The sequence below is a fragment of the Syngnathus floridae genome, chromosome 3, assembly GCF_059516105.1.
Source record: "Syngnathus floridae isolate MCC-2025c chromosome 3, RoL_Sflo_1.0, whole genome shotgun sequence".
In the NCBI taxonomy this organism is placed as follows: domain Eukaryota; kingdom Metazoa; phylum Chordata; class Actinopteri; order Syngnathiformes; family Syngnathidae; genus Syngnathus; species Syngnathus floridae.
The window spans coordinates 4,320,173-4,333,669 of NC_142415.1; the positions used below are offsets into that span (position 1 = coordinate 4,320,173).

At 45.2% G+C, this 13,497-nt stretch overlaps 1 protein-coding gene across 1 annotated transcript in view; it reads right to left on the reverse strand.

Annotated features, from left to right (window-relative positions):
* The window catches only part of dok4 (docking protein 4), a 137,681-nt gene that overhangs the window by 35,850 nt on the left and 88,334 nt on the right, over positions 1-13,497 (reverse strand). The window contains exon 5 of the mRNA XM_088371266.1: positions 4,357-4,546. Coding sequence (XP_088227392.1) covers positions 4,357-4,546 — 190 coding nt within the window. The remainder of the gene's footprint in view (positions 1-4,356; positions 4,547-13,497) is intronic.

Here is a 13,497-nt window from a genome sequence, read left to right on the forward strand (position 1 = left end):
AGCTTCAACTCCGACCTCTGGCATAGCTTTTCCCACGTCCCGGGGTAGGCAGGGTCCATTGAGTCCGAGTGGACCATGTTCTGGGCCTCCATTGTTGAGGCGGCCGACCGGAGCTGTGGCCGTAAGGTCGTTGGTGCCTGTCGTGGCGGCAATCCCCGAACCCGCTGGTGGACACCGGTGGTAAGGGATGCCGTCTAGCTGAAGAAGGAGCCCTATTGGGCTGTTTTAGCCTGCGGGACTCTGGAGGCAGCTGACAGGTACCAAGCGGAACGTGGCTTCGGTGGTCGCTGAGGCAAAACCCCGGGCGTTGGAGGAGTTTGGCTGTTTACAGTGGGGATGGCGTGCTGCTGACCTTGACTCGGGACGTCGTGAGTCGGTGGGGAGAATACTTCGAAGACCTCCTCAATTCCACCTACACACCTTCCATTCAGCAACCAGGGCCTGGAGACTCTGAGGCAGATTCTCCAATCTCTGGGGTCGAAGTCACTGAGGTAGTTAAAAAACTGCTCGGTGGCAAGGCCCCGGGGGTGGATGAGATCCACCCGAAGTTCTTAAAGGCTCTGGATGTTGTGGGGCTGTCATGGCTGACGTGCCTCTACAACATTGTGTGGACATCGTGGACAGTGCCTCTGGATTGGCAGACTGGGGTGGTGGTTCCTCTCTTTAAAAAGGGGGACCGAAGGGTGTGTTCCAATTACAGGGGAATCACACTCCTCAGCCTCCCCGGTAAGGTCTATTCAGGGGTGCTGGAGAGGAGGGTCCGCCGGAAGGTCGAACCTCGGATTCAGGAGGAGCAGTGTGGCTTTCGTCCTGGCCGTGGAACAGTGGACCAGCTCTACACCCTCAGCAGGATCCTCGAGGGTGTACGGGAGTTAGCCCAACCAGTCCACATGTGTTTTGTGGACTTGGAGAAGGCGTTCGACCGTGTCCCTCTGGAGGTTCTGTGGAGGGTGCTTCGGGAGTACGAGGTGCCGAGCCAACTGATAAGGGCGGTTTGGTCACTGTATCACTGATGGCAGAGTTTGGTCCGCATTTCCAGCAGTAAGTTGGATTCGTTCCCAGTGAGGGTTGCCCTTTGTCACCGATTCTGTTCATAATTTTTATAGACAGAATTTCTAGGCCCAGACCTCAGCATCGCGTCACTGCTTTTTGCAGACGACGTGGTGCTGTTAGCTTCTTCAGGCCGTGATCTTCAGCACTCACTGGAGCGGTTCGCAGCCGAGTGTGAAGCGGTAGGGATGAGGGTCAGCACCTCCAAATCCGAGTCCATGGTCCTCGGTCAGAAAAAGGTGGAATGCCCTCTCTGAATCGGGGATGATATCCTGCCCCAAGTGGAGGAGTTCAAGTATCTTGGGGTCTTGTTCACGAGTGCGGGGAGACTGGAGCGCGAGATCGACAGGCGGATCGGTGCAGCGTCGGCAGTAATGCGGACTCTGTACCGGTCCGTCGTGGTAAAGAGAGAGCTGAGCCAAAAGGCAAAGGTCTCAATTTAGCGGTCGATTTACGATCCTACCCTCACGTATGGTCACGAGCTATGGGTCGTGAATGAAAGAACGAGATCCCGGATACAAGCGACCGAAATGAGTTTTTTCCGCAGGATGTCCGGGCTCTCCCTTAGAGATAGGGTGAGAGGCTCGGTCTTCCGGGAGAGACTCAGAGTAGAGTCGCTACTCCTCCACGTTGAGAGGAGCCGGATGAGGTGGTTCGGGCATCTCATCAAGATGCCTTCTGGACGCCTCCCTGGGGAGGTGTTCCGGGCATGTAGGGGTAGCAGACCCCGGGGACGACCCAGGACGTGCTGGAGAGACTATGTCTCTCAGCTGGCCTGGGAACGCCTTGGTATCCCCCGGGATGAGCTGGATGAAGTTGCTGGGGAAAGGGAAGTCTGGGAGTCCCTCCTAAAGCTGCTGCCCCCACGACCCGACCCCTGGAAAAGCGGAAGAAGATGGATGGATGGATGGATGGATGGATGGATGGATGGAAGATTCAAGAATTTTTATTCGCCATGTTTGAGAGTTCCAAACAAGGAATTTGACTTCTGTACATCTCAGCCTCTGTTCAACATTTAGGTGACTAAATATTCTCAAACATCCCCTGATCTTAAACTCCCAGGTGGTCAAGGAAAAACTCAAAACTCCTACTAAGGTAAATGAGAAACCTTGAGAAGAGACCACAGATGGGAGGATCCTTCTTCTAGGATGACCAGGCTGCAATGGATGCAGAGTGGACACATAGTACACATAATACTGACAATTCAAAAAAGGCGTCGAGAGCAAGATGTTATTGCACTCTGAGACTCTATGAGTGGTGTGAGTTCATCAGACAGCCTGGGAGAAGAAGCTGACTCTGTGTCCGCTGGTTTTGGTGTACAGACCTCTGTAACGCCATCTGGAGGGGAGTAGTTCGAACAGACTGCAACCTGGGTGAGAAGGGTCTGTAGAGATGTTACTTGCATCTTTCCTGGTCCTGGACATCATGGGGTACATGAGGTACAAGTCCTGGATAGATGGGAGGTTGATTGTAATTATCTTTTCTGCAGTCCTGATTGTCCGTTGCAGTCTGTGCTTGTCTTGTTTGGAGGCTGATCCAACCCAGACAGTGATGGAGGTGCATAGGGTGGACTGGATGATGGTCTTCAGCAGCTCCCGTGGCAGGTTGAACTTCCTGAGCTGTCTCAAATATTATATATAAGATATATATATATAATATCTGTATGTTGTGAGGCTGTCCTGGTTGACACGCCTCTACAACATTGCGTAGACTTCAGGGACTTGGCAGAATAGGGTGGTGGTCCCCCTTCTAAAAAAGGGGGACGGGAGGTTGTGTTCCAACTACAAAGATATCACAATCCACAGCCTCCTCTTCGGGGGTGCTTGAGAGGACGTCTGTTGAGTGGTCAAATTTCAGATTCAAGAGGAACAGTGCGGTTTCCGTCCGGACATCCTCAGCATGGTCCTCGAGGGTCCATGGGAGTTTGCCCAACCAGTCTACATGTGCTTGGTGGACTTGGAGAAAGTGTTTGACCGTGTCCCTCGAGGAGATCTGTGGGGGGTTCTTTGAGAGGACAGGGTACCAAACCCACTGATCAGGGCGGTTTGGTCCCTGTACCACTGGAGTTTGGTCCGCATTGCCGGCAGTCATGTTGAATGCATTCCCGGTTAGACCGCCCTTTGTCATTGATTCTGTTCATAACTTTAATGGACAGAATTTTTAGGTGCAGCCAAGGCTATTCTGGGTATCCGGTTTGGTAACTTCAGGATCGCATCTTTGCTTTTTCCTGAGGATGTGGTGCTGCTGTCGTCTTCAAGCCGTGATTTCTAGCTCTCACTAGAGTGGTTCACAGCCAGTTGTGAAGCGGTTGAAATTAAAGTCAACACCTCCAAATCTAAGACCATTTTCCTCAGTCGGAAAAGGGTAGAATCCCCTCTCTGGGTTGGGGATGACATCTTGCCCCAAGTGGAGGAGTTAAAGTATCTTGGGCTCTTGTTCATGAGTTAGGGCAGGATGAGCAGGTGCGATCGACAGGCGGATCGCTGCAGCGTCCGCTGTGATGCGGACTAGACTCTATACATGCCGTGGTAAAGAAGGAGATGAGCGGAAAGGCGTAGCTCTGAATTTACTGGTCGATCCACGTATGGTCACAAGCTATGGGTCGTGCGCAAAATAACAAGATTTCAGATAAAAGCAGCCGGAATGACTTTCCTCCACAGGGTGTTTGAGCTCTTACTTAGAGATAGGTTGGGAAGCTCGGTCATCCGGGAAGGAGTTGAGAGGAGCCAGATGAAGGCATCTGATTAGGTGAGGTGTTCCGGCCATGTCCAGCCGGAAAGAGTCCCCATGGACGACCCAGAACACGCTGGAGAAACTATGTCTCTCGGCTGGCCTGGGAACGTCTTGAGTTCCTCTGGGATTAGCTGGACGAAGTAGCAGGGGAGAGGGGAGTCCGGGCTTCCCTATTAAAGATGCTGCCCCTGCACCCTGACTCTGGATAAGCGGCAGAAATTGAATGAATGGATGGTGTCGTTCTAAATACATATGCAAATTACAGCACAAACAGCAATGTGAGACCGATTATTTCGAGCCTTAAAACATTAAATGTTTATCAGCATTTTTGGGGGAATTCAAGGGTATAAAAGTACATGTACTGTATACATTATATATATATTTTTTCCTGATAATTGAACAGCAATTATATGCAGCTTTTTCCTGGCCAGACCGCTCCCTATCTCCAATTCATAACGGTGGTGTACTGAATATACATACAACACACCAGTCTCTCCATCCTAAAGACTGCACTGAAAAACTTGTGATATGATCATATAAATATTGCGTTAAAGTATATGCATTGAGTCTTACCTTCCTGTCTCAAAGGTGAAATGAGTGGTATCACGTCCGTAGCGTCGCAAGGAGCAAAGTGGCCAGGCAAACAGTTTGGTACAGGGCTTGTGAATGTCCCAGAGATAAATGTGACCATGGGTGATCTGCATCATGCATTCTCCGAAGATGTCCAAGTTGGAGCAAGGTAGGAAGAATACATTAAAACGCTCTAGGGAGAAGACAAGCAATAATATAAATAGTCTAAATGGTAAATCAATCAATCAATCAATCAATCAATCAATCAATCAATCAATCAATCAATCAATCAATCCGCCAATCAATCAATCATTTATTTGCCACGTTTGATGCCAAACAAGGAATTTGATTCCGGTAGATCTCGGCCTATAGAAGAAATACATGAATTGACCTGACTTACTTCCAGATTGTCAAGCATTTCTAGTGATCTGTAGATATTATTTGCCATAATTTCTTTGGAATAACATGCCGATGTAAATTTTCCCCACCAAAATCACCCATTAAAAGTAGTTCTGAGGCGGCACCCCCCGAATCCTTTGATGCACAACGACGGTAAAGGATGCCATCAAGCTGAAGTCCTATCGGGCCTTTTTAACCTGTGAAACTCCAATGGCAGCTGACAGGTACTGACTGGCCAAGCAGAAAATAGCTTTTTTCAATGTCTGAGGAGGGTGAAGCAGTGCACCGCTAACACTGTATATTGTGGAGATAGGGTGCTGCTGACGTTAACTCGATGTGAGTTGTTGGAGAGAATGCTTTGAAGACCTCCTTAATTCCACCAACATAGCTTTCGTTGATGAAACATAGTCTGGAAACTTTGAAGCTCTTCTGTCTTTGGGGTTGAAGTCACAGATGTGGTTAAAAAGCTCCTTGGTGGCAAACCTCAGTGGATTAGATCTGCTCAGAGTTTTTAAAGAGTTCTAAAGGCAGGATGATGTGGGGCTGTCCTGGTTGACGTACTTCTATAGCATCACATGGACATCGGGGAGGGTGCCTCTGGAATAGTGTTTACTCTTTTTAAGAGGGGGTCTGGAGGGTGTGTTCCAACTACAGCAGCATCACAGTCCTCAGTCTCCCTGGTAAATTCTATACAGGAGTGCTGGAGAGGAGGATTCATCAAAAAGTCAAATCTCAAATTGAGAAGCAGCCCTGCCGTAGAATTGTGGGCCAGTTCTAAACCCTCAACCGCTCCTCGGGGGTGCAACGGAGTTTGCCCAACCATTCTAAATGTATTTAGGCTTGTATTTAAAGCTTCTGTGGGGTGCTCCAGGAGTATGAAGTATCAGACTTAGTTTGAGATGTTCAATCCCTGTATGACCAGTGTAAGAGTGGTCCACATTGCTGGCAGTAATTCAAATTCGTTTCGGGCTCCTTGAGTGCTTCAACTGGACTATACTATATATTTTTAGTCCACATTTGGCTGGCTCTCGGCTCACTTTGCTTCAGTGAGTCCTCTCCCGTGCTAGCTGGCTAAGACGTTTTTCAGAAAGATGTCAAGTCAAGTTTGTTTATATAGCCCTAAAACACAGACAAGTCTCAAAGAGCTTCACATGTGCAAAATTGACAATTACTCTCAACATCCCTTGAACTTAACTCCCAGTAGGACTAGGAAAAAATGAAAAAACCCTACTGGGGAAAATTGAGAAACCTTGAGAAGGGACTGCAGATGGGAGGATCCCCCTTCCAGGATGACCAGGCTGCAATGAATGCAGAGAGGGCACATAGAACACATGATGTAAAACATCCATCCATTTATCCATTTTCTGTTCTGCATTGTCCCCACGGGGGTCGCGGGCGTGCTGGAGCCTATCCCAGCTGTCATCGGGCAGTATGCGGGGGACACCCTGAATTGGTTTCCAGCCAATCGCAGGGCACACAGAGATGAACAACCACCCACACTCGCACCTAGGGCCAATTTGGAGTGCTCAATCAGCCTACCAAACATGTTTTTGGGATGTGGGAGAAAACCCATGCGGACACGGGGAGAACATGCAAACTCCACACAGGGAGGGCCGGAGGTGGAATCAAACCCGCACCCTCATAAATGTGAGGCGGTCCTGAGAACTCTCAGGAAGTGTAGCCGCTGTTGAGGCGTCTTTGTGATGGAGGTGATGTTCTCTGTCCAGGAGGTGTTGTCTGAGATGAGGACGCTGAGATACTTGAAGGTATGGACCCTTTCCACGCGCTCTCCATTAATGTGTATATGTCCGTGTTATGCTTCCTGAAGTCAATGATCATTTCTCTGGTTTTGTTGGTGTTCAAGGCAAGGTTGTTCTCTGGGCACCAAGCTGCCAACCTCTCTGTAGGCAGCCTCGTCATCCTTGGAGATGAGACCGACCACTTTGGTGTCATCAGCAAACTTGACAATAGGGTTGTCTTTGTGGGCAGGTCTGCAGTCGTGGGTGCAGATGCAGTAGAGGAGGGGGCTCAGCACACAGCCCTGAGGGGAGCCGATGCTCAGCGTGCGAGTGGAGGAGACATGGGGGTCAAGTCTCACAGTCTGGGGTCGGTTTGAAAGAAAGTCCTCAATACAGGCACATGTGAGAGGGCGGAGGCCAAGAGTGACCAGTTTTGTGGTGAGTCTGTCTGGAATTATTGTATTAAATGCGGAACCGTAATCCTCAAAGAGCATCCGGACGTAGCTCCGCTGCTGCTCCAGGTGGTTCAGTGCAGAGTGGAGAGCAATGGCGATGGCATCCTCTGCAGATGCAGTTTGCCCGGTACGCGAACTGGTGGGGGTTGAGGTCTGGAGGGAGGTAGTCTTTGATGTGCTAAAGAACCAATCTCTCAAAGCACTTCATGATTACCGGAGTGAGAGCCACCGGACGGTAATCGTTCAGGCTGGTGATGAGAGACTTCTTTGGCACCAGGATTATTGTGGAGGATTTCAGGCAGGAGGGGACAATAGCCTGAGCCAGGGAGAGGTTGAAGATTTTGGTGAAGGTGGGGGCTATCTGATTTGCACATGCTTTGAGCACTTTACCAGGCACTCCGTCTGGACCGGGGTATTTCCTGGGGTTCAAAGCAAGGAGCATTTTTTTGACGTAGTGCACCTGGACAGTAAGTGGAGTGGCACAGGAACCGGGACGGGGTGGGGGCAGGGCAAGGGCAGATGAGTGCAGTTGGGATGAATTGAACCGAGCAAAGAAGCAGTTTCGCTCTTCTGCCAGTGGAGCACTCAGGTCCGCTGTCGACGTATCACAACCTCTGTAGTTGGTGACATTATAGATCCCCTGCAACACCTTCCGTGCATTGTTGCTGGACAGATGGGACTCTATCTGCATCCTGTGGTCTTCTTTCGCTCTTTTGACTCCTCTCCTCATCTCAGCCCTGGGAGCACTGTACCGAGCTCTGTCTCCTGACCTGAAGGCGGCGTTGCGGGCCCTAAGGAGTGTGCGGACCTGACTGGTTATCCAGGGTTTCTGATTCGGAAAAACCTGAATGGATTTTTCCACAGTCACATTCCCAATACAGAACTGAATATGGTCCACAACCGTTTCTGTGTGTATATCCAGCTTTTGGTGACCAAATATGTCCCAATCTGTCTGTAGGAAGCAGTCTTGGAGTTTGGTGAGTGCATCGTCAGGCCAGGTCGTCACAGTCTTTATGATGGGCCTAGCCCTGCATCTGAGGGTGGTGTAGGCTGGGGAGAGCAGGAGGGAAAGATGGTCTGACTGTCCAAGGTGGGGGAGGGGTATGGCTCTGTAAGCGTCCTTGATGTTGGTGTAGACATGACTCAGAGTGTTTTTTTCCCCTTGTGGTACATTTTACATGCTGATGGAAGCTCGGCAGTAGTCTTTAGGTTGGCCTTGTTAAAATCCCCTGTAATGATATGAACACCGTCGGGGTGAGCCCGCTGATGTTCGTTGACAATGTCCAGCAGGAGAGAGATTGCTGTGTTTACACAGGCGTTGGGTGTGATATACACAGCCATGCATATCACATCACGGCACTTAAAAAACATGTACTCGACGTCCAGGGAACAGTGACTGTCTATGATTGTCCCATTGTTGCACCAGTCATCATATACATAAATACAGAGCCCCCCCCACCCTTGCTCTTCCCGGAGTTCTCCGTTCTGTCCCCACGGAGCAGCGTGCTAGCATCGAGTACGTTCTTGTGAAGCCAGGTTTCAGTGATGATTAGCATACAGCAGTCGCAAACATACTTGTTTCTAGCAAGTTGCAGTTCCAAGTCATCTGTCTTGGGCACCAGGGATCTGGCGTTGGAGCGATAGAGACTCGGGGAGGTAGCTTGTATGGTTTCATGCATAGCCTTAGCATAACACCGGACCTGCGGCCCCGCATCTGCTTCCTCTCCTACCTCCGTCTGCGCCGCCTCCTAGACCCGACAACAATCCACGGAGACCCTGGCGATCAAGCTACGTATGTCGTCCAGGATACCGTGTTTTTGGTGAAAGTCAGTCAAAACAGATATCCGGTACAGGAACCCGATATCCAAAAGCGACTGGCGAGTGTACTGTAAGTTCGCAGGAACAAAAGTGCACGACAGTAAGAAACCAGAATAAAAAATAAGAAAAAAGCACTGAAATGGAGAGCCGTAAGCCGCTGCAACTGTGTGCGCCTCCATCTTGGTTAACACAGGTTAATTAAAGGCCATAGCATAAATATGTGTCTTTAATCCTGTCTTAAATGTTTGTACTGAGGTAGCAGTTCTGATATTTATCGGTTGGACATTCCAAAGTTCTGAAGCCTGAATAGAAAATGCTCTAGAGTTATATTTACGCATAATGTCCCCATGCGGAATCATGTAAATACTAAATAGTATTGATGTGAGTACCGATCCCTGCGGGACACCACACGTAACATTAGTGAGCTCAGAGGTCGTGTTTTCATGGTCCACACGGTGGGTCTTGTCAGATAGATAAGAATTAAACCAACAAAGTACTGACCCTGAAATACCAACGAAGGTTTTAATGGGCTCTAATAAAATATTGTAATCTACAGTGTCGAAGGCAGCACTAAGCTCGAGTAATCATAGTACTAATGAGGTGTTTGAATCCATAGCTAAGAGATCATTGGTTACTTTAGGAAGTGCTGTCTCAGTGGAGTGGTTAGTTCTAAAATCAGACTGAAATGATTCAAATCCATTGTTAGCGACCATGTAATCATTAAACTGCTGCACTACTATTTCAAGAATTTTTGCCATGAACAGGAGATTTGAAACCGTCCTATAATTACTGAGACGGTCCGGGTCTAGGTTTGGTCGCTTAACTAGCGGTTTAATAATGACGGTTTTAAAGGATGTTGGCACACTACCAGAGGAAACAGACAGATTAATTACATTTAAAACGGACGGTCCTTAAATCTGAAATAATTCTGTCAGGAGTTTGGCTGGAAGCGGATTGAGTAAACACGTTAGTTGTTTAGCCACACTAACCAATTGTGTAAGCCTATCAAGGGACACGCTTTTAAAATTTGAGTTATACAGAGTCCCCATGGATCCCATAATGTCTACAAAATGCTAGTAAAAAGAAAAATTCTATGTATCGAGAATTTGTAAAGCATAAAACCATCGAGACAGAAATTAAGTATAAAAGATATAAAACTAAGCTGACGCAAATTATGAGGAGGTGCAAGAAGGATTACTACAGCAAGTTAATAGAAAAAAATAGAAACAATAGTAAAGGGATATGGAAGGTTTTAAACCGTATTATCCGGAAAGGAGCTGCTAAGACAAAGTATCCTGAACGCTTCATAAACAAGACCATAAACAATATGGAAGATGCGGGCAATCATTTTGATGCATTTTTTGTGAATGTAGGACCGAAATTGGCTGAGGTTATCAGTGACCCGTCGATAGAGCAGGCAAGAGCAGTAGGAGATGGTATTGAAATTAATCCAAGTTCAATGTTCTTGAGAGCGGTTGATGAGAAAGAAGATTTAGATATTACAAAATTATGCATAAATAAAACATCTACAGATGGGAATGATGTTAATATGGCCTTAATTAAGTAAGTTGTTGATGGAGTGGTAAATCCTCTGACGTACATCTGTAATTTGTCCTTTAAAACAGGTACCTTCCTAAGCAAAATGAAAACGGCTAAGGTTATCCCACTGTATAAAACAGGAGATAAACATCTCTTTACAAATTATAGACCTGTTTCTCTATTATGTCAATTCTCTAAAATCTTGGAGAAGCTTTTCATTGTGAGACTGGATAGCTTCACAACTTGTTAACTAACAGCCAATATGGATTTAGAACAAATAGATCAACAACTATGGCACGAATGGATTTGACGGAAGAAATAACTAACTATATTGACAATAAGGAATATGCGGTCGGAATATTTATTGATTTGAAAAAAGCTTTTGATACCATTGACCATGACATATTATTGTATAAAATGGAAAGATGTGGGATGAGAGGTGTAGTATTGAGCTGGTTAAAAAGTTACATTACTAACAGACAACAGTTTGTTAAGATGGGTAATTATATATCATCATGCCTAGACATTACCTATGGAGTCCCACAGGGGTCAGTGTGGGGCCCCATATTATTTATTCTCTACAATGTCCGCAAAAATAATATATTTAAAGATAGTTGACATTTGTAAGGTGTCAACTATCTTTAAATGTATTATTTTTGCGGACGACACCAATATATTCTGTTCTGGTAATAACTTCAAGATACTATTGGAGATCATTACAATTGAATTGTCCAAACTAAAAATATGGTTTGACATTAATAAATTATCATTGAATGTAGACAAAACCAAACTGATGGTATTTGGAAACCGTAAAATAGATACACAGGTTCAAGTAACAATAGATAATGTCAATATTGAACAAGTTTATGAAATCACATTTTTAGGAGTAATATTAGATAATAAATTCAGTTAGAAACCTCATATAAGATACGTTAGAACCAAAGTAGCAAAGAGTATTGCAGTACTGTGCAGTGCAAAACATATTTTGGAGCAGAGAATGTTGTATACTCTGTATTGTTGTCTTGTTTTACCATATTTGACTTGCTGTGTGGAGATATGGGGAAATGCATACATATGCACTTTAAAACCATTAATTACACTACAGAAAAAAGCTATGAGAGTTGTACACAAGGTTGGATTTCGAGATCATACAAATAATTTGGTTTTAAAATCAAACGCTTTAAAGCGAATGGACTTATTCAAATTTAGACTGGCACAGATAATGTATCGACCAAAGACTCAAAAACTCCCAGGGAACATTCAAAAATTATTTATTGAAAAAGATAAGGGATATAATTTGAGAGGAAAAGGTAACTTTGATAAGTGGTATGCTCGCACCAATCTCAGGAGCAGGTACATGTCATCCTATGGAGTAACTGTGTGGAATGGACTAGAAGATAAAATGGAGGAAAGCAGAAATAAAGTTTTATTTTAAAAAATGTATAAAGGAATGATATTTGCAAATTACCAAAAAGAGGAAAATGAAGGTGACTACTGTTAAACTTTTGGATTATAAGATGTTTTTGTTGTTTTTCTTTTGTTCTTTTGTAGTTTTAATGTTCTCACTTGGAACTAAGGGATGGATAGGGGTAGGACATGATAAGCCTAGGCTTCTTCCTACTCCTTTTTGAAAAGTGATATATATTATTTGTTGTTTGTTTTTTGTTGTTTGTTTTTTATTGTTTTTATTCTTTAAATCATGTTCGAAATAAAGATTCATTCATTCATTCATTCATTATAAACAACTTTCACAAAAGAATTCACACATGTTTTAGTGCTTTAGTAAGCTACAGCATGAGTCCATACAATTAGCATGATGCATTTTTTTCAAATTTGTGCCAAAGGGCCTGGGGTAAATTGTGCCACTGGCAGAAGATAAAGATAAAGATTAAAAGGCTGAACAGGAAAAGAAAAATAATGAAAGAGAGAAGAAAAGGGCTATGAAAGCTGCAAATCAAAACAAAACCAAGAAGAAAATGACCGTGCACAGTAGCTCAGAAGAAAACTCCACCAACAATGATGAGGCAGAAGATGGCCTGGAGAAGAAGCACAGCAGAGAAAAGAAACAGGCTGAAAAGAAGAAAAGGAGTGGAAATAAGAAGGGGAGCCTGAAAGGGGAGTGACGTTCCGCTTCCACTTAGTGATGTCTCTGAATATGGTGTCCAGATGATGATGGTGACAAGAGTCTGTCTGCTGGTGACTTTGTCATTGTGAGGTTTGCGGGTAAAAAATTCAAATCCTAGAACTATGTTGGATTGGTGGAGAATGTTGAAGGTGATGAGATTAGTGCAAAGTTTCTGAAGCAAAGTTCTAAGAGATCTCTTGATGGTAAGCCCATTTTCACATTCAGAGAGAATGATGAAGGAGCCATTCCTAGAGGTGATGTGCTCAAGAAATTACCCACACCACAAAAACTCTGTGGCACAGCCAGAAGGGAGCATAAATTTAAATTCCCCTGCAGCATTGACACATGGGAGGTTCAGTCGTAGACCGAATCTGGGAAGAGATTCAGCTGCAGATGATTAGGTGCTCATTTTGGAATTTTGATTTTGTTCTGAGTAGCCTATGTGCTCACACCACACCACAAAACTTGGTGGTACAGCCAGAAAAGAGCAGAAGTTCATATTTCCAAGACTCAATTAGGTGTTCATGTGACTGTATAGGCCTTGTCATAGAAAAATGGCCTTTGATGGTGCTAAAACTTTGAATAAAAGTTAAACAAGTACTTTATTGCATTTGTCTTTCTTTTATATAGCATTATCATTTGTGGGATTAAAATGATCTGTTTTACTTCAATTATCAATGGCACAAGTGTATTTTCTCTAATGGCACAACTTAGATTGTACCTGGGGCAAGTTGTACTACAAAACCACTGTTTTTTCTAAAGCTGTATTTGGCAAACAATTTGTTTAAGATCCAAAGTAATTGTTCCCAGGGATGCACAACATCCTAAACTATATGTAGATATCTTAGTTAGAGGCATTCGTGTTATCCCCTTGCTTTAAGGGCACTTTAAGTAAAAATTGGCACTACTTATCCCACTCTCCTCTACTGCTCAATAGTTTGTTCAATAAGGTCCCCATTCATCCAGAGGTTGCTGTTCTAAAAATAGAAACTTTGGGGTAGTTGTCACAAACCCAACTGCACCTAGAATTCCTATCCATAAGTTATGAACAGAATTGGTGACAAAGGGC